Source organism: Helianthus annuus, chromosome 4 (assembly GCF_002127325.2).
Source record: "Helianthus annuus cultivar XRQ/B chromosome 4, HanXRQr2.0-SUNRISE, whole genome shotgun sequence".
NCBI classification, from domain to species: Eukaryota; Viridiplantae; Streptophyta; class Magnoliopsida; order Asterales; family Asteraceae; genus Helianthus; species Helianthus annuus.
Genome location: NC_035436.2, coordinates 131,870,087 through 131,890,491, shown reverse-complemented (window position 1 = coordinate 131,890,491; position 20,405 = coordinate 131,870,087). Strand labels below are relative to the sequence as shown.

At 36.3% G+C, this 20,405-nt stretch overlaps 1 protein-coding gene across 1 annotated transcript; it reads left to right on the top strand.

Annotated features, from left to right (window-relative positions):
• Positions 1–9,268: 9,268 nt before the first annotated feature.
• On the top strand, positions 9,269–10,685 carry LOC110910167 (probable membrane-associated kinase regulator 1). The gene has a single exon (XM_022154878.2). The coding sequence runs from the start codon at positions 9,517–9,519 to the stop codon at positions 10,432–10,434; it is 918 nt and encodes a 305-aa protein (XP_022010570.1). The 5' UTR covers positions 9,269–9,516; the 3' UTR covers positions 10,435–10,685.
• The last annotated feature ends 9,720 nt before the right edge of the window (positions 10,686–20,405 follow it).

Sequence of the window (20,405 nt, the reverse complement as noted above, 5' to 3'; positions counted from 1 at the left end):
TCAGTGTGTAAAAGGTTTGGTGTCGAAATTTGGGTTTAGATAGGCTTTATGCTAATTGCACCATTTAATTACTAAAGTTTCCGTAATTGCGCTATTTAGCATAACTCCTATTCTAGACCTCGGATTGACGTGAAATTTTAGGGACATGCTTAGATATAAATAACTAAGGTTATTGTCCTTTCACATGTCCAAAATTCTTGTTTTAAAGTAAAAAGGGCGTTATGGTCAACTTTTGAGCTTTTAACGGAAATGTGTGAAAGACTCGGACAAACAATGAACCGGTCAGCCTATTACGTGAAGAACCTGCATTTAATCTTTTTGGGGAAAATACGTCAGTTTACACTGGTAAATACATTCAACCGACACTTTTGTAAAAAGGTTTAATAAAGTTGATTTGAATGCACAAGGCACAAACTCTTTATAACTTGGGATAATTTATCAATTAAATCTTGTAAAAGAATTACATGTTCACTATGCGTTCAGTCGCCCGGGTCGTGCCGGGTTTAAGGTTAATAGACACGCCACAAGGCATAAAGCCGTGGCGGGAAAACCAACGGTTATACCTTTATAATTATAGACACATTGTCGGGTGTACGCCTACACCCGCGTGTCGAGGTCGTGGCCATTTCGTAAAATGGTGCCAAGGATATCCGGGAGATGGTCATTAAGCTCCCAAAGGCGTAAAGCCAACAAAACAAATTTTTAAACGGGTCACATTGATAATACCCAACTACTAATGAGTTGGGGTCAATTGCCCGACCAAGCGGTATATTTTTTTTATATACTGTAACCCAAGCCCGTATAATAGAAAATAAGTTAAAAGTATTTACCTGAGCAAGTAATAACCTCAACAAACAAATGCAAGTATCTTTTACTGGTCTCCTATTCTGGAACGAAGGTTTATAACAACCTATTAGAATCCTAACGGGTCTTTAATTTAGCCTTAGCTAAGACCGGTCAGTTTTGAAGGATAATTACGGTTTAATCGCGTGAAAGGCGAAAACCGGGAATGGAATGTGGTTTGGTCCCAACAAGTTTGAAGACTTGTTTTATATGGGTATAATAACCACACTCTGGATTTTGAAGTAAAAACAATAAGGTTTGACCCGTTTCGGCTAGCTTATGTAAACTAGTTACATAAACCGAACCGTACGCGTAAAAGGCGTAACGGGTAACCGTAAGAGTCCTACACAGGTTTCCTAAGTTAATATGCTCTAAAGAGGTTGTAGTATCAGTAGGATACCTTCCATAATGCCCGTAACGAATTTAATCCCAATATACGCCCCGTAGGGGTATTTCGGTCTATTTAAAGATTTTAAATGAGGTTTCCGAGTCCTACAGGAAATCTGAGTTTTCCGAACAGTTTATAAAGTCCAAAATACTCTATTTATTATTTAAAATTAGTAGCAACTGGAATCGGGTTAAAATACCATGTAGAACTCAAGTTATGTCCGAAAAGGGTATATTCGGTATTTTACCGAATCGATGCCATAACCACAGGTTATGAGCAGGTTAAAAATAATTAGAAATCTTTAAAAATCTCAAAATATTATTTTACATCAGTGTGTAAAAGGTTTGGTGTCGAAATTTGGGTTTAGATAGGCTTTATGCTAATTGCACCATTTAATTACTAAAGTTTCCGTAATTGCGCTATTTAGCATAACTCCTATTCTAGACCTCGGATTGACGTGAAATTTTAGGGACATGCTTAGATATAAATAACTAAGGTTATTGTCCTTTCACATGTCCAAAATTCTTGTTTTAAAGTAAAAAGGGCGTTATGGTCAACTTTTGAGCTTTTAACGGAAATGTGTGAAAGACTCGGACAAACAATGAACCGGTCAGCCTATTACGTGAAGAACCTGCATTTAATCTTTTTGGGGAAAATACGTCAGTTTACACTGGTAAATACATTCAACCGACACTTTTGTAAAAAGGTTTAATAAAGTTGATTTGAATGCACAAGGCACAAACTCTTTATAACTTGGGATAATTTATCAATTAAATCTTGTAAAAGAATTACATGTTCACTATGCGTTCAGTCGCCCGGGTCGTGCCGGGTTTAAGGTTAATAGACACGCCACAAGGCATAAAGCCGTGGCGGGAAAACCAACGGTTATACCTTTATAATTATAGACACATTGTCGGGTGTACGCCTACACCCGCGTGTCGAGGTCGTGGCCATTTCGTAAAATGGTGCCAAGGATATCCGGGAGATGGTCATTAAGCTCCCAAAGGCGTAAAGCCAACAAAACAAATTTTTAAACGGGTCACATTGATAATACCCAACTACTAATGAGTTGGGGTCAATTGCCCGACCAAGCGGTATATTTTTTTTATATACTGTAACCCAAGCCCGTATAATAGAAAATAAGTTAAAAGTATTTACCTGAGCAAGTAATAACCTCAACAAACAAATGCAAGTATCTTTTACTGGTCTCCTATTCTGGAACGAAGGTTTATAACAACCTATTAGAATCCTAACGGGTCTTTAATTTAGCCTTAGCTAAGACCGGTCAGTTTTGAAGGATAATTACGGTTTAATCGCGTGAAAGGCGAAAACCGGGAATGGAATGTGGTTTGGTCCCAACAAGTTTGAAGACTTGTTTTATATGGGTATAATAACCACACTCTGGATTTTGAAGTAAAAACAATAAGGTTTGACCCGTTTCGGCTAGCTTATGTAAACTAGTTACATAAACCGAACCGTACGCGTAAAAGGCGTAACGGGTAACCGTAAGAGTCCTACACAGGTTTCCTAAGTTAATATGCTCTAAAGAGGTTGTAGTATCAGTAGGATACCTTCCATAATGCCCGTAACGAATTTAATCCCAATATACGCCCCGTAGGGGTATTTCGGTCTATTTAAAGATTTTAAATGAGGTTTCCGAGTCCTACAGGAAATCTGAGTTTTCCGAACAGTTTATAAAGTCCAAAATACTCTATTTATTATTTAAAATTAGTAGCAACTGGAATCGGGTTAAAATACCATGTAGAACTCAAGTTATGTCCGAAAAGGGTATATTCGGTATTTTACCGAATCGATGCCATAACCACAGGTTATGAGCAGGTTAAAAATAATTAGAAATCTTTAAAAATCTCAAAATATTATTTTACATCAGTGTGTAAAAGGTTTGGTGTCGAAATTTGGGTTTAGATAGGCTTTATGCTAATTGCACCGTTTAATTACTAAAGTTTCCGTAATTGCGCTATTTAGCATAACTCCTATTCTAGACCTCGGATTGACGTGAAATTTTAGGGACATGCTTAGATATAAATAACTAAGGTTATTGTCCTTTCACATGTCCAAAATTCTTGTTTTAAAGTAAAAAGGGCGTTATGGTCAACTTTTGAGCTTTTAACGGAAATGTGTGAAAGACTCGGACAAACAATGAACCGGTCACAGAGGGTTGTACCATCATGTAACCTGGTCCTAAGAGAGTCCTAAGGCATATCTAAATCATACCATAACGGGTCAGAACTGAAGTCAAAGCTTTGCGACTTTCGGTTCCGAACCGGGTCAAAATAGTAAATGGTCGGATCAAACAAGCTTAGACTAGTTAATATACTTATTATCATGTTATATGAGTGTTAAAACAGGTTACACGCCATCTACATTACTGATTATGCATAAAATCGCAAATTAGCATTCTGTTGACTTTTTCTAAGCAAGTTTGACTCGACATTCGGACTAGTTAGAGTGGGAATCAAAGGGTGCCCTTTTAGGGGTTTAATGCCCACATAATTACCAACATATAACTACCTTTGATTCAACAAACCACTGGACCATTTGTGATTTATCATTAAGTCAATCGTTAATTACGACGGATTGACATTTAAGCTATAAGTATGTAAAAACTAAACCACAAAAGATTAGGCACACTTACAGAAGTTTGGTATACTACTAGAGATACTAGAAGAGTGTTCTTAAGCTCCAGAAGTGATCAAGAAAGCAGATTTAGGTGTGTTTCTAAAGTGTGCACAACAAGGCCTTTTATAGTGAACTTTGGAGCATGAGATCATTACAACAAGACCTATAATTGTTCATGGATGATCAACAGCTGTCCCTGAGTGCTAGAGGATGTTTAGGGGGCGCCCATGCTCTCGTTATTGGCTTTAAGGTCGGTTAAAAGACCAAACAGTGCTTCTGTCCACGTTTTCTGCATCTGGGGCATTGACGCGGCCCGCGTTAGTGATACATCAACTCTTACGCGGGTCGCCTGAATCCATACGTCAGAGCCCATATCTTTACTGACAATGCGGCCCGCGTAAGATCCTTTGATTCTTTAACGCGGCCCGCCTGAGACTTGTTTTTCAAGATTTTCAAATCTTTTGTAATTATTGCCCTGGCCTTTCGGTTTCGAAGGGGTAACTTTGCATTTTGGGCCTCGTTTATTTACGAATAAGGGCCTCAGAACTTTTACCCCACTAATTAACCCTTGGTTAATTTTTTATTTCTTGAAAAGTCATAACTTTCAACGTTGACGCTTTTAACCCCTCTTTTACGAATTCGATCATAACTTTCTCGTTTTAAATTGGAACTTCGCGAAATTTATATTGTATATTCTAGTGAGCGTAATTTACTGTTACAAAGCCTCGGGTTTGTTAAAGGGTCACTCAGAGGTATAACTTAAACATGTTGACACATTTAACCCTTGTAGTTTGTAATCTCTCACTTTCTTCAGCATTTCGTTCCGTACGATCCATGATTTATTCGTTTGAAGGTACGAGCATCATCTAGGGTTACTATATAGTATATTTATCCCTTGTTGACATTTTTAACCCTCGAATTTACATACTTTCAATGTTTGTCAACTTTAGTCCTTTATTTAGTATTTAACACCACGTGTAAACCTAAGACACGTGTCAATACATTATTGGACGCAAAATTTTGAGGTGTTACATGGGACTCAACGTATGCAACAATAACACAATTAAATTCAGAGGTGTCTCTAAGAATTCACGTACCTTCTTTGAGCTTGAAAAAATGTGCCCTTGCGTAATATTTTATTTATTTAAGAAAAATCAAATTAGTATGGGGCTCAATAAACCTAATGCCAAGTGCCCTTTCGTAATATTTCTTTAAATCACGTGCCCCTCGAAATCACGGGCTTTGTGCGGAGGTCCTCCTCGCACACCATCAAAGCCGCCACTGATTACATTCACTGAAAGGCAAAAAACTACATTTGAAGAAGACATAATGCAAGTAAATTAAACTTAATTTAACTCACTACAGCCAGATCAAGTTTAAATACATACACTACAACCATGACTGATTTGAATCTTATTCATTTTCAGGTACAGAAAAATGTGTGTTTCTTTTTTTGGAGGTGAATAAACATGTTTGATCAATGTCCTATTCAGGTTCTAGCTGGTTTCTTAGTGATGCACACCTGAAAACATTGCCATGTCTCTGCAGACTAGTTACCAATAGGCCTATAATCAACCATAGAGAAAATGAAAGACTAATAAATCAACATATTCATATGGTTTCTTCTTTAATTATTTTATATGCTTTCTTAGTTTCTTAAAGATGAATTTTTTGGTTAGATTCCAGTTGGGAGACTTACATCCCTTAGCTGAGTTCGGTAGGATGTGTAACTAATCTTACAAATGACACTCGTGAGATATAGTCTCTACAATTGTTATTTTTAGTCATCGGATACTTTTTTTCCGTTAAAAGACTCCTTTCAACCCTTAGCCCATTTGGTCGGAACTCATTAATACCAATACCTTTTCTAAACCGCCTAAGTTGACTCAAACCCGTTTTGACCCGACACTCTGGTTCTTACGCTAGCTCACCTGTTGTGGCCAACCACGACACCACCCATGTCAAATAAACAATACACTGATTACTTCATAATCCGTATTTCTAAGGATATCCTAATTCAATGTATCAGATTTTGTACTCCTGATATACATAGAACAATCTTCTAAAGCTTGGAGTAAAACCCCAAAGGCAAATCTCTTAAGACAAATTGTCAAACACTTAGTGTGCATTAACAAAAACCCAAAAAAAAACCCTAACTCTAGACAAAAATCATATAATGAAGAACAAAACAATAGATTATGATACCGAAATTAAGGCATAGAAACCCGTCGCTAACCTGAACAAAGAAAACTGAAGAAGAAGCGCCCAAAACCACCGTAGGCAGCCACCGGAACACAAATAGACTACTGAAGAAAAGTAAGCGCCACATAAACTCAACATCAAGATAAGTCACGCGTCACACACAAGAAGGACAATGGGGCTGGGTGTTTTCAGCGGTGAATGTAAGTATTGAAGACCAACAGATGCCGGTCACGAGAAACCTAGAAACGCAAATCGCTGATAAGTCTTTTCAACATTTGTTATTATATAAAGCAAAATATTTTGATAAAAAGCATAGTTTAGAAGACAATCAAACAAACCTGAATGCAATTGATGGTGGTAAAGCGGGTAGCTTGTCGTTCTTAGGTTTGGATGCAATCTGAAAGGATATCTAAAAATCTTGACCATTTGCCCCCCTTTGCTTCATAAAATAACAAAATTAGTAGGTTTCAAAACGAAATTGGGACGTCAAGTGAAAAATAGAGCAACTAATTAAAAAATATGATTTGTAGAACTGTTCACAAAAAAACTTAATGGGCAACAAAACACAAGCTTAACTTGATTAATAAACATTTTCATAAACCTCGTACCGTATTATCCTTTTTAACGCTAGCAAGCAGTGGTTAGAGCATCTCAACAGGAATTTCAGAAATTCTTTAAGAACAACAACAAACATATAACTAACCTGGGATTCTTCAAGGAGTAAAAAAGGTTCAAAATTGTCAGCCTGGTTCTTCAAATTTTGGTGATGATAAGCAATTTAGTAACAAAACTCAAAAATTAAAATCAAAATTACCTTCAAGCGTTAAAGTTGAAGGTTATGCACACCAAATCAATAGATACCGCTGCTGTCGAATCTGTATCAGTGATGATCTTTTTGTTGATTCCACCATAAATTGGTAAACATATAAATGATTAAGATCGTATGTTCAAAATAAATGATACAACGATTGTTACCTGCATGCCAAACATCAGATTAGGATAACAAATCGAGACGAAATCGAGTAACTTTCGTTGTTATGGAGGAACTGCTGGGAGTAAAATAACGGCGATTAATGAAGAACAAACCAGTAGAGGAAGAAACCTAGGGAGGAAAAGAGCGACGATTGATGAATTAGGGTTGTGAATCGTGTTGTGGAAGGGAGAAGCGTGTGAGAAAGTATAATATTTTCAAGTGATTGGTGATTGATTGTGGTTTCCATATCAAGAGCAGCGGTTTCAAAATTGAATGAAGGGGAATTGAGAAAACCTTTTTGCCGCTTATGAAAGTGAAGGAGAATAGAGAAAAAAGGCATATTGGCGCTCAAAACCTAATTATCTGGCTAAATAACAATGTCGTGGCTAAGGAGAATTTATTTAGTATAGTACATAGATAATAAATTGATTAGTAGGCTTTTTTTAAATAACAAATTTCTTTAATTAGTTGTTGTTTGTGAGACCACCCGTAATCGTCCAAATTGGGGCGTTTTTTACCCCTAAAACGCCCAAAAAACACCCGTAATGGCCCCCATGGGCGTTATTTTTGAATTTTTTGGTCTTTGGCGTTGGTTTTAAAATGCTCTCGTCCCTTTGAATTTTTTATTTGTTCGAGACTTGACCGTTTGACAACGGTAAAAAACATTTAATATTTTATTTTTTTCTTTTCAACTTTAAACCATATATATATACCACTTTTCATTCAATTTTTATAAAACTTTCACCTTTACTCTCAAATTTTTAAAAAAGTTCTCCACTTTTCACCCACAATCATGAATCTCTTCCGACCTCCATGTAGTGTGCCTTCGAGACCCGGTAACCCCAACGCGTATCGGCCGAACACCACGCAATCCCAACCGAGCTTCAACCTACAAGACATGGATTCTAACGTATTCGCGTACGCTCAAATATTAGCATCGGCTGGTTCCCAACCATTCTTTCAAGTTCCTCAAACCTATCAAAACATGGGCGGTTCGCAAACGTCTCCGGAGAAAGAAATGGTGCCGGAGACACAACCCGAACCCGAGCCCGTTGTCGAGGCATCGGAACGCTCCTCGTCGAAAAGGTCACACAAAAATAAGGGAAAAAAAGCCCGTGACGGAGACCGCCGGGTAGAAGAAGTGCCAAAATAAAGGAAAACAAAGCGGAGTCCTCTTCTTCTAATCAAAAAATATTGCACCAAGATTTCGAAGAGATGAATCGACACCTTCAAGACATTCGAGATCTCGGTCATAAGCGTTTACAAAGTATTGAGGAAAGAAACGACGAAAACAAAAAGTTTGTTGCGATACAAGAATCGAGACAAATGGAGAAAGATATCGAATTTTTGTCTAAACCGATCGACCATCTCACAGACGACGCGTTGATCCTAGCCCAAATGCGTCGGGAACAAATCCGTAAAAAATACGGACTCTAGCTTCGTTTCGGTTTTTTTTTTAATTTATTTGTTTCGGTTTTTTATTAATTCCGGTTTTTATTTTTTTTAGAATGTAATGTTTTTTATTTAATGAAATTTAATTAGTTTTAACTAAAAAAAATTAATGATTGTATAATGATTGACGGGGCATTATTGGGCGTTATCACCACTACGCCCCTTTGTGAATAACGGCCCTTTGATAACTAGGATTACACGTGACGCAAAACGTCCTAGGATGGGGTATTATTCACCCCAACAATTACACATGATCTGAGACTTGAATACAAGACCTCCCTATCTGATACCTAAATATTTATACGGTTTGGTTTTAATACAAGAGCTCTCCATCCGATACCTAAGGGTGGAGGGTATAGTCAATCAACATAGGGAGTTTGAGTGAAATTCTACCCAATAATATTATGTCATGTCAACTCCTCATTTCACTCACTATTTTGCACTCAATCAGGGGTATAGTCAATCACCCTAGAATGTTTGAGTTATAAATTTTTTGATTGGTTCCTCTCTTCTCTCTCTCCTCCATCACCTTTCTCCACCTTCGATGACTTTACACCGATTTTACACTCTCTCTCCTACTCAAACACCCTCACTCAATCAAAAGGTGTGGTCAACAATCGGTGACACCCATTCAATCACCCACTCCCGCACATTATACCCCCACCCTAAGTATTTATACGGTTTGGTTTTACACAATCCATTGGTAAATTGATTGGTAGGCTCTATAACCCTGACGTGGCATAATCATGTCAACTCCTTATTTATTATCCAATCACAATTGACGTCCGGATATCTTTCCAACCGTTTGCATGTAAAAAGTTTTACAAAAACAATAAACAGAAAAAGTTACACGAATAGTTCCAAACTTAACAGAAATAGAGGCAAAGAAGTTAACGCCCTACTTCACTTCGTCCCCTCCGGATCTCTCTCACTTTCTCTCTCTCTCTCTCTCTCTCTCTCCTCCCTTAAATCATCATAGATCCACCAATGTAGCTTCCTTTCAAGTTTCATTCATAACATGGGCCATCACCATCATCACCGGAAAACCGGTAAAACCCCAAGATCACAAACCCTCCCTTCTTCCCCAACACATTCTTCTTCATCTTCTGATTTTGAATTCACTGTGTCGCTTTCGCCCCGAAAATCATCCGCAACGAATCTCTGCCCGGCAGATGACCTGTTTTACAAGGGCCAGCTTCTTCCCCTACATCTTTCACCTCGTATCTCCATGGTCCGCACCCTCCTGTTGTCCTCCTCCTCCACTTCCTCCTCCGCCACCACCGCCCGCCACTCCTCGGATTCGCATTCGTCGTTTTCGACCGACGGATGCTGCGACTCCTCCCGCCCTAGCTCTGTCACCGATGACGACCTCCACCTCCACACCAAACTGGTTAATCCGAATTCGAATAACGCTAGCATCGTCGCCAACAACCACAAAAAACCGAATAAGTATTTCTCGTTATCGAGATTCTCATCCGTCTTCCGTAAGGAAACGAAAACGTCGACGAGTAAAGTAGATCCGGATATCATGGTATCCGGATCTTCTGTCAAACGGATGAGTGCGACAGCTAAAGAAATGATAAGAAAATATCTGAAAAAAGCAAGGCCGTTGTACGAGAAACTCTCGCAGAAAAGTGCCCCGTCACATCAGTCGCCTGCTGAGACGACTAAAACTGACGGGGCCAGGAAGGAAAACGATGTGATTTCTCACTCGTTTTCCGGAAACCTTAGGTACCCGAGACGTAGAAGCTGCGTGTCAAGTTGCCCATCGTCGATGCGGTCATCGCCTAGCCACTCGGGCATATTGTGCCACAACAGTGTGGTGCGAGGAGCCGGCGGCATCTGCTCGAGCAACTCTTCTTCTATGGAGGAACTGCAGAGTGCGATTCAGGGGGCCATAGCTCATTGCAAGAACTCGATGACTCAGAACAAGTAGAAGATCAGAAGAACAAAGAGGATAATAATATCTGGAGTGTACAACTGCTTCAGCGCAAGGTACAAGTCGTTAACAGCGTCTGTGATCTGGATCTGACTGTTTTTAGTAGATCGCTAATTAATTGATAGTGCTTTAAATTAAAATTTGTAAACTCTTAAGATTGTTTTTTGTGGACTTGTTTCAATAACTTATTTCTAAATTTTATTGGTTTTAGGAATATTATTCTAAATTTTATATAATTTATTTAGTCTTCCATCTGTCTCAGTTATTATGTAAATTAGTTATGTATCAAAGTATCAATGTGGAGGTGTTTACGATCTATTTTAATTAAAAAAAATGGACCATATTGATCAATGTTTTAAAAACCGGTTTAAACCGGCCGGTTGAACCGGTTAAACCAGATGCCGAATGTTTGGCCGACACGAATCATATCGGTAAACTAAGGAAAAGGCAAATAACTTGTACCGCTGGTAAATTGGGCTCAACCAGTTGAATCATTTCTGAGTCTAATCCAGTACAATTAAAATAAGGTTTTTAAAACATTGATATCAATGGCTGTTGTTTCGGAAATGACAACCCAAACGATGCATAGTATGCGAGTTGCCTGGACCACTAAGTTTTAACGGTTTACACCGGTGTTATTAATTCCCTTTCCAATATTATTAGTTTGTATTCAAACTTAAAAACAACACAGTAGTGTATATTCTAAAAACTAAATTCATAAAAAAAAGGTTTACACAGCCTCTTCAAAACTATTAAAACCTAATTGTAAGGATCTTTATTCGATTAAACCGGCCGACTTATTTCAGTTCAGATGTTTTTTGGTTGGTTTTAATATTTATTTACAAAAATATACATACGAGCTCCTATATAGTAAGTAGTATTTAAGATTGTAGAAGAAGCGAATGTTTGCTGGAAAGTTTAGTTACGTTCGTCCATTTAATAAATAAACAAACATGGACGACGAATTTCGTTCGATTAAAAAAATGAACAAAAAACTAAATGAACAAATATAATAAAGGCCGCGTTTATTCAATTGTGTTTGTGAATGTTCGGTAATGTGTTCATTTATATTCATTAATATTTGTTTACGGATGTTTGTTTGTTTATGTTTGGTTATTAAAGTTTTTTATGTTTTACGATTTTTAGTTTTTAGTATTTGACCCTAACATTTAAACTTCTTGTATTTTCTTTTTATTTTTAATTCTTAGTTTATTATCCTTACATTGAAACCTGAAACCTTAGTCGTCACACCGTTTATGTGTTATCCCCTTTTCCTTCCTCGCATTCGCTTCCAAGTTAACTATATATTTATAGGGTAAAGTTCTTGTACAAATAATCTTAACATACTAAACATACAAATTGAAGGAAAACTCAAAAAGACAAGGTGGCATTTTTGTAATTATCAATAACTATCAAAGTTACTCTACAAATATACCTAAAAAAACCTAACCACTCCCCCACCCCCAAAAAAACCTAAACCCCCCACCCCCCAAAAACCTAAAAAAAACCTACCCCCCCACCCCCCAAAAACCTAAAAAAAACCTAACCCCCCCCACCCCCCCAAAAACCTAAAAAAACCTAACCCCCCCCCCACCCCCCAAAAACCTAAAAAAAAAACCTATCCCCCCCCCCCCCCACCCCAAAAACCTAAAAAAACCTAACCCCCCCCCCCCCACCCCAACAACCTAAAAAAAACCTAAAAAAAATTTTTTTTTTTTGCTAACGAAATGTAGCGATTTTTTAATAAAAAATGTTAAAAAAAATTTGTGTTTTTTTAGGTATTTTTGGTTGTAACTTTGATAGTTGGTGGTAATTACAAAAATGCCACCTTGTCTTTTTGGGTTTTCCTTCAATTTGTATGTTTAGTATGTTAAGATTATTTGTATTTGATCTTTTGCCTATATTTATATTCCATAATTATGTTGAATACATGTGATTAAATATGTTGATTTTTATTTTTCAAACTTTTATATGCTTGTTTATTAGTTTGTATTCGTTTATGAAACTAACAAATGAAAATGAACAAAATTTTTTCCTTAACAAAAGAATTCGAAAACAAAATTTCGTTCGGCTATTTTCTCGTGAGCCGTTTGTTTCTCCAATAAAAGCTTAACGAACGAATATGAACAATGCCTTGTTTAATTCGGTTTGCTGACAACGCTATAGTAAGTTCATATAAAATCACTAAATATTTAAGCATTATTAAGAATAAATTTTTGTGTTCATAAATATATAATTTATCAAGAATACGTGAATTATTATACACAATACCATATGTGAATAATTAAGCGCACAATATTACGTAACATATATAAATAATTACGTAACAATTATAGTAATGCATCGTGTGAATTTAATTACACATTGTTACGTGTATAATTACGTGTAGTTATGAATATAAATTACACATTATATATGAATATATATATATATATATATATATATATATAGGGGAAGGTTCATTTGAGAAGAAAATTTAATTGAGAAGAAAAAGAACAAAGGGTAATTTTGTAAAACATTAAATAGTTTTTTCACTTATCTCATTTATTATAATTTTTAACTAATTAATTAGTCATAAAGGTTAGTATCCTCCACACTAACTTTTTTTGCCTACACAATCAAAAGTTATCTTACATATTTCAAAATTCATCCTACACATTGAAATTTATCCTACACAACTCGTAATTTATCCTACACAACTCGTGATTTATCCTACACTTTAAATTATTTTATTTTATTTTTTTTGAAAAAAAATATATATTTTGAAGTTAAGTTACAAAAAATTTAATGTAGTTAGCTATTAAAAAGGAACACTAGAAATTAATGACCTATGTAGATTTACCAATGTACCCTTATAGTAACATTAAATACTTATATTAAATGAATTAAAATAAAGCATTCTTATTGGTTAAAATTTCTTCTTTTTTCTTCTTACAAAAAATTTCTTCTCATTTGAACTCTCCACTATATATATATATATATATATATATAGAGGCCGATTAACGTACAATACCTCTTATCCTACATTATGTACGCGATGCCCTCAGCCGTACGATCTTCAATCGATCAAACGCGAACGAAACTAATTAAAATGATTAAATTAATCATTTTAATATATCTAAATCATACCTGGAAGGTTAAACGTCATTGCGAGGTCATAAATCTCTGTAATTGACCGATGATAGTTCAAAATCAAACCCTAAATCAAATTCAAAAACCTGAAAATCTTCTTCCCCAACCTCCCTTCGTTCCATTTAGTGCGATATCGATAATAAGAACTACTAATTTGGGAGTTGTGAGGGTCAAATGGAAGAAGACTGACAATGATCGACCAACAATCGAAGAAGATGAACAGTAACACACACAGAGATTTTTCACATGCGATATTCAATTTTCCACATGCGATTCTACACACCCCATGCCATTTTTCACATTACCCCATGCCATTTTTTCACATGCGATATTCAATTTTCCACATGCGATTCTACACACCCCATGCCATTTTTCACATTACCCCATACCATTTTTTCACATGCGATATTCAATTTTCCACATGCGATTCTACACACCCCATGCTATTTTTCACATTACCCCATGCTAGCCATTTTTCACATGCGATATTCAATCTTCCACATGCGATTCTACACACCCCATGCCATTTTTCACATTACCCCATGCCATTTTTCACATGCGATATTCAAATCTTCCACATGCGATTTTGTCCATCTACACACCCCATGTCATTTTTCACACTACCCCATGCTAACCATTTTTTCACATGCGATATGTATTGAATTCGCACCAGATCTGCACCTGATCGAACGGCTGGGATGATCGCGTATGTATCGTACGATAAGCGCATTTGTATTTTACTCTTTACCTATATATATATATATATATATATGGAAATTAGGAGGAAAAACTCCATTTGAGTTCAAAAAACTTAAGAAACTCAATTAATGAACCACATGTTGGCACGTGTTACAAATTTTTTCAGATTTCCGACATGTAATAGCTTTGTCAGGAAAGAGAAAGTTGATATGTTACACCTCTTTCGCCCGTTTACGTAGATGTAACATCACATGTTACACTTTCTTTTCAATAGCAAATTTTACAGGTTTTACAAATTGTAACATTTTCGAACTTAAATTTACGAGTTTTCAATGTGTTATCCATGTAAAAACATGTTACATGTTTTAAAGAAAAAAATTACTGTAACAAACAAACCTTTTACATGCTAGTGTGTCCGTCAGAAAAAGCAAAACGTTGCTCTAATTATTATCCAATCTCAACCATAGATTTTTTTTATGAATGGTGAAGATTGAGTTTTCAGAATTTTCTTAACTCAATAAAGTTTTTAGATATGGTTTCCATATATATAATAGGAAGACTATATATTCAAGTTAAAACACACCTTTTTTGTGGCATTTTAGTTTTAATAATAAAGTAAATAAAATAAAAATATATGATTAAAAAAATAACAGATTTTAACTCAAAAAAGTCAACAGTTAAAAGGCTTATTCCTTTTTAATCTTTTCAGTTATTTGAACACCTCTGTCGTACACGATCTTGTTATCGACTAACATAATTACATAAACCAAGTGAGAAAAAGGTTCACATAGGTTAATTTCTTATACATCAATTTAATATTATTTTATGTAGCCAATGATCTCTAGATCAAGTGGTGGAGGTTTGCATTTCTCTTAAGAGATGCAGGTTCAACTCTCACTTGGTGCAGAGTGTGGCACTGGTGGGCAATGATAGAAAACACAGGGAAACCACCTGGGTTGGATTCTTGAGCCAAACGGGTTTTACTGGTAATTTCACTGTCGTGCCTATGGGCTGGTGGGTTACTGGGTTTTCTCTGGAATTGGTGGTGGACTCGGGTTACTCTCGGAGTACTACGTTTGTCCAGTGAGTGCTCCAATAGTAATCGAGATTGATTTCGTTGGCTGTTAAAAAAATTATTTTATGTATGTGTGTGTGATTTTTAGTTTACTTACATCTATTAAATTCTATTTATTTGTATGTTTATTAATGAATTGATGATGAAGATTAGTGTGCATTGCTTGATATTTAATTATATTTATTATGAATAATGAGGAAATAATTGATGAGGGCCACGTTCCATGTGCAACTGCTATGTTTACGATAGTCATGCCAGTGTACTTGTACTCTTTCTTGCTTTGATAATCACGCCAATTTATTAACAAACACTTCCCCATTAATCTCACATGTGACATTAAATTTTTTTTTAAAAGTAAGCTTTATTAACACACATCTGTGATTCAAACGGGCAAAAGGCCAAACAATAAACAACACCCCTGACTCAAACGGCCAAAGGGCAGACAATTACAGAATATACATCGTGTATTTACACCAATCCCTCCAACTAATATAATTACAGGACGATCTATTCCTAACCCACCCGTAACCTCTCAGTTTAACCTCCCCTAAGATATCTTGCGGACTTCGACTGATCTGCTTGAAAACCAATTCGTTTCATCCTTTCCAGATACACTAGCATGAAACAATCACCAGACCTTGAATGAGACTCCTAGCTTTCTTACCTAGTTGTGAGAAATTGTGTATCTCCGTAATATCTTTGAAGTCGAAAGCATATATCTGAGGTAATTTACACCAAGCACTGAAAGCTGACCAAAACCTCTCCACCACTGGACATGCCGTTTATAACATATGAGGGAGGAAGTGACACTTAAAGTAGGGTATGAACATTAGCCTCGAACAATCAAAACCCGTCATGTTAAATTTGACTCAAAATATTCATTAGCTTTTTTTTCAAAAGTAAATTTCATAAACACAACAAGCCAAACCTCAAAACGAGGCGTCCTAAACCAAAAACTACATAATTACATATTTACACCAATCTTCCCAAGAAATAGAAACCTTTTTCAACCACAAAAACCCATCGACTTTGTCTCGCTAATGATATCTTCTATCTTGACCTGCTTATTATTGAATTTTGTCCCATTCTTAGCTCTCCAAATACACCAACACCGCAATCAAATTAGACCTTGATTTAAATCAACCCTTGCAACTAACTGCATCTCAAACTTCATCAACCCCTGTTTCTTAATTTAAATCAAGTTCTACAAAATTCTCAGAAATTTATAAGCAAATATTTCTATGCAATAGATTCGTACCACATGAATATTTAGTACATCGAAGTATTTATACTCAGATTTCAAAATTCAAATTCCTTTCAACTTTTAATGATTTCAAATCTTCAAGAACGGTTAATAATTTATAATTTGAAAAACAAATAAAACACTCTCTTATTGGATTTTTTTGATTTTATGAAAAACATGACACTATTTTTGGATTTTTTTTAATTTTATGATTTTTTTTTATTTTTTATAAGAATATAAACACAAACAAATAAACACAAAAATTAACTCAACAGTTACAATTATACAATTACAATTGCAATGGGATCAAAATCGTTCTCAGGCAGACCAAGGAACATTTTTTAGTGCGAACTTATTCAGACTGCTCTAAGTGATTGTCGTATGTTTGTCCACTTAAACTTTAACGCTCAACTTTCATTTTTTTCAACTTCGTGATATGCTTAAGGTAATATTATACTATAATACTCGTGTGTCCCATCCCATGACACACCCCTGCGATCAATGTAAGCACAACGATTTATCATAGCAAGTGAGTATACTGAGTTCATCCCTTTGTTTTACAACATCAGACTATTGGTGAATAGGTCAGTACTTTCGTACAACAAAGTGACCAGTATTTGTGTCCAACGAGGGTTAGGCAAATAGCTTTTTCGTACGATTATTGTTTTTTATAAGCACATGGAATTCCCTCATTTGAGTTTGTCTCCTGTTAGTGCATATGTCTGTTGCCTACGTCTTGATGTAATAGGACTTGAATATGTAAAATACGAGTTGTGTATAAAACTAGCTCATCCGTACAGATGTAGTACATCCGCACGGATGAGCAGGTTAATCCGCACGAAGATGTTAGTTCGCACGAATGAACATCACGTCTGGACGAAGGTAAATGTATATAAATAGTTGTGCGGACTGGGCGATAGGTAGACGCGTGTGGTTGACAGTGAGGCGAAGCGCTGTCAAAATTGTACCAGAATTGTGAATTATATAGAAAACCTAGAAAATTGTGAAATCTTATGTTTCTACATATTTCTGATGGATTCCGCACATCTGACTTAGGATTAGATATCTCCATATATGTTAAAGACGATCCGTCAAAACTGGACCTACAAGTGGTATCAGAGCAGGAGGCTAATATCCACAGAAACTACAAGACTTGGACACTTAAAACATTCTTTATACACATTTTCTTTGTTTTCATAGTTTTCACGGTTAAACTGGATTGATTTTTTCCAAGGATTGTGGAAAACTCAGTTTTAAACTGTGACAACTGGCACAAAACCGGTAATTTCCGTACTATCTATTTATTATTTATTATCAGCAATTATGTGCTTAAACGTCAACATTATGTAATTACTTGCTTTACATATGAATTCATGCATGTTTTATACTACAAATATTGCATTGTGCATTAGATTAAGCATTGCATCAGAAAAACTAGTAAACTCACCGGTAATACACACTGTGTCAGCACTTCCGCAGAAAGCAGTCAGACAATAGATTTAGGGCCTAGGAGTAGGTCCAACATCAAAAACACATTAAAACCCAAGTGTGGATACAAGGGTTAACATATACACTTTCCGGAAACTAAGATATGCACTAAAAGACACCCGAAACTCACTTTAAATGTTGAATTCTGCAGAATTCAGCAGAAAAATAGCAAAAAAAAAAACAGCATTTTAACACCAAAATATTATGCAGAATTGATGCTTTAGTGTCCAGAATAACTTACAAAGTGTCGGGAATTGAAACTGTCACAAAAGGTGCTTCATACCTAGTAAAACTGCGCAATTTAGCACTTTAACGAACCGTTAACGAAACGAATAATCGGACACTACCCAAAACATCAAAATTAAACTAGAAGCATTGTTTTTATGATATTAAGCTAGTATTGGTGATAAAACACCTTAAAAATCATAAAAACACCTAAACACACTTAAACCTTCTAGTTTACACTTTAAACCTCCAACTTTCAACAATTTGCAAATACCCCCCCCCCCCGCCTCATTCGAAAACTGGCCCCAAGGGCCCCACCTCACCTTTTGAATAAAATATTTACATGCATGCTTGATATGGGACATGAAATCTAGTGGACAAAGGAGTGTTGGAGAATTATAAGTTGTAACCTAAAGACTAACTTCACTATCTTTCCCATTTCCAAAAAAATCACCAACTCTTCTCCTCCCTCTCCCTTTCTCTCAACCGACTGTTGGTGCACTTTGTGTCTGTACTTTGTCTGTATTTTGTAATGTATAAAACGATGTCTTTTGTCTGTTGTGTTTACGTCTTTGTTATGTTGTTTATGTGTTGGAGTGTGTGTTTGACCAAGTCAACCATCCTCCTGGTTTGACTTGGCCAAACATCCACACTTAGTGTTTAAAAGATGATATGCTTCGAAGGATGTCATCGAAGGATGAATTGTATCCTTCGATGACCTCGAAAGATAATGTTTCGATGGATATTAATGGACCTCGAAGGATATATCATCCTTCGAGGTATGTTGGGATCCTTCGAGATCTTTCGATGGCAATTCTGGTCGATAGATGATCCTTCGACCAGAATACCTGATCCTTCGTGCATGGTTGTCTGTTATGGGTATATATATCCCATGAGGGTTTCACTTCAAGCAGAAGTTCTGTGTAAGTGTGTTTAAGTTGTTGAGAACTTTTGTGTGTGAACCCAAGTCTTGTAAGAGAGCATTTCAGTTTGGTCAAGGTCTGTAACCGTGTCCACTGAAATACAAGAGAAAACTTTGATACTTTGCTTGTCTACTCTTTCTCTTTGTAATCTTTGCTTTCATCTAAACTATGGTTTGCACTCTAGCTTGGATTCCGCACTTGCTAGAGTGTTGAACATAACAAGGAATAGGTTTATCCTCAACCTCCGAGGGAGCTACAAGTGGTATCAGAGCCGTGGCTCTTTTCCTTGTTAAAACCGGGTTTGTGCAAGACTTTGGTTGTGTTTGGACAAAAACTTTCTTGGTTTAGCACCCGTTTTTAGTGTGTTTCTTGCATTTTTAACCATAAAAACGTGTTCTAAACTAACCGGGTGTGTTACGGGAAGGTTTGGGTAACTTAAAAATCTTGTTTGAAAAGGTTTGTGTTTTCCGGCCAATATTCCGGTCAAACTCCGGTTGCTTGGTGTGGATAAGAAGCTTCCTTTTTGGGCATTATTTTCAAAGTCAAATCTGACTTGGTGAAAAGTTGTTGTCAGATCATCCTCTTTGCCGAAAGTTGGTCACCAACCACATCACCTTTTCACCAACCTGTCGTCCTTTCTGTCAGTGTGTCAGACCGTCGAAAGATACCTTTCGAGCTCGAAAGATCATCCTTCGATCAAGGAGATTCGAAAGATAACCATCCTTCGAACATCCTTCGAAGTCAGTGAGTTATCCTTCGAGTCAAGGAATCTTTTCGAAAGATACATCCTTCGAGTTACTGTTCATTTCGAAAGATAAGGATCCTTCGTATAGGTGAATCTTTCAAAGTTATCTTTCGAGGTTATTGTTCGAATCTCAACAGTGATCCTTCGAACACTGTTGATCCTTCGAACAAGTGTCATCTTTCGTGCATCCTTCGAGTCTTATTTGTTTAGACTTAACAGTTGTGAATTTCAGGTCTTTCGATCCTACATCCTTTGGCTGTTTGTTATCCTTCGAAATTTTTAACATAGTTTGTGAAAATCAATTTTTCTAAAGTTAATTTTCATCTAATATATTAATTATAAAATGGGAACAAACGGTCAATGGGATCCTTCTGCGTGGACTACAACAACTTTGACTCCACAATCATCATCTACGCAATCATCAACCACGCAATCTGC

Coding starts and splice junctions, on each gene's coding strand:
- LOC110910167 (XM_022154878.2), top strand. CDS start 9,517: ATGGGCCATCACCATCATCACCGGAAAACCGGTAAAACCCCAAGATCA.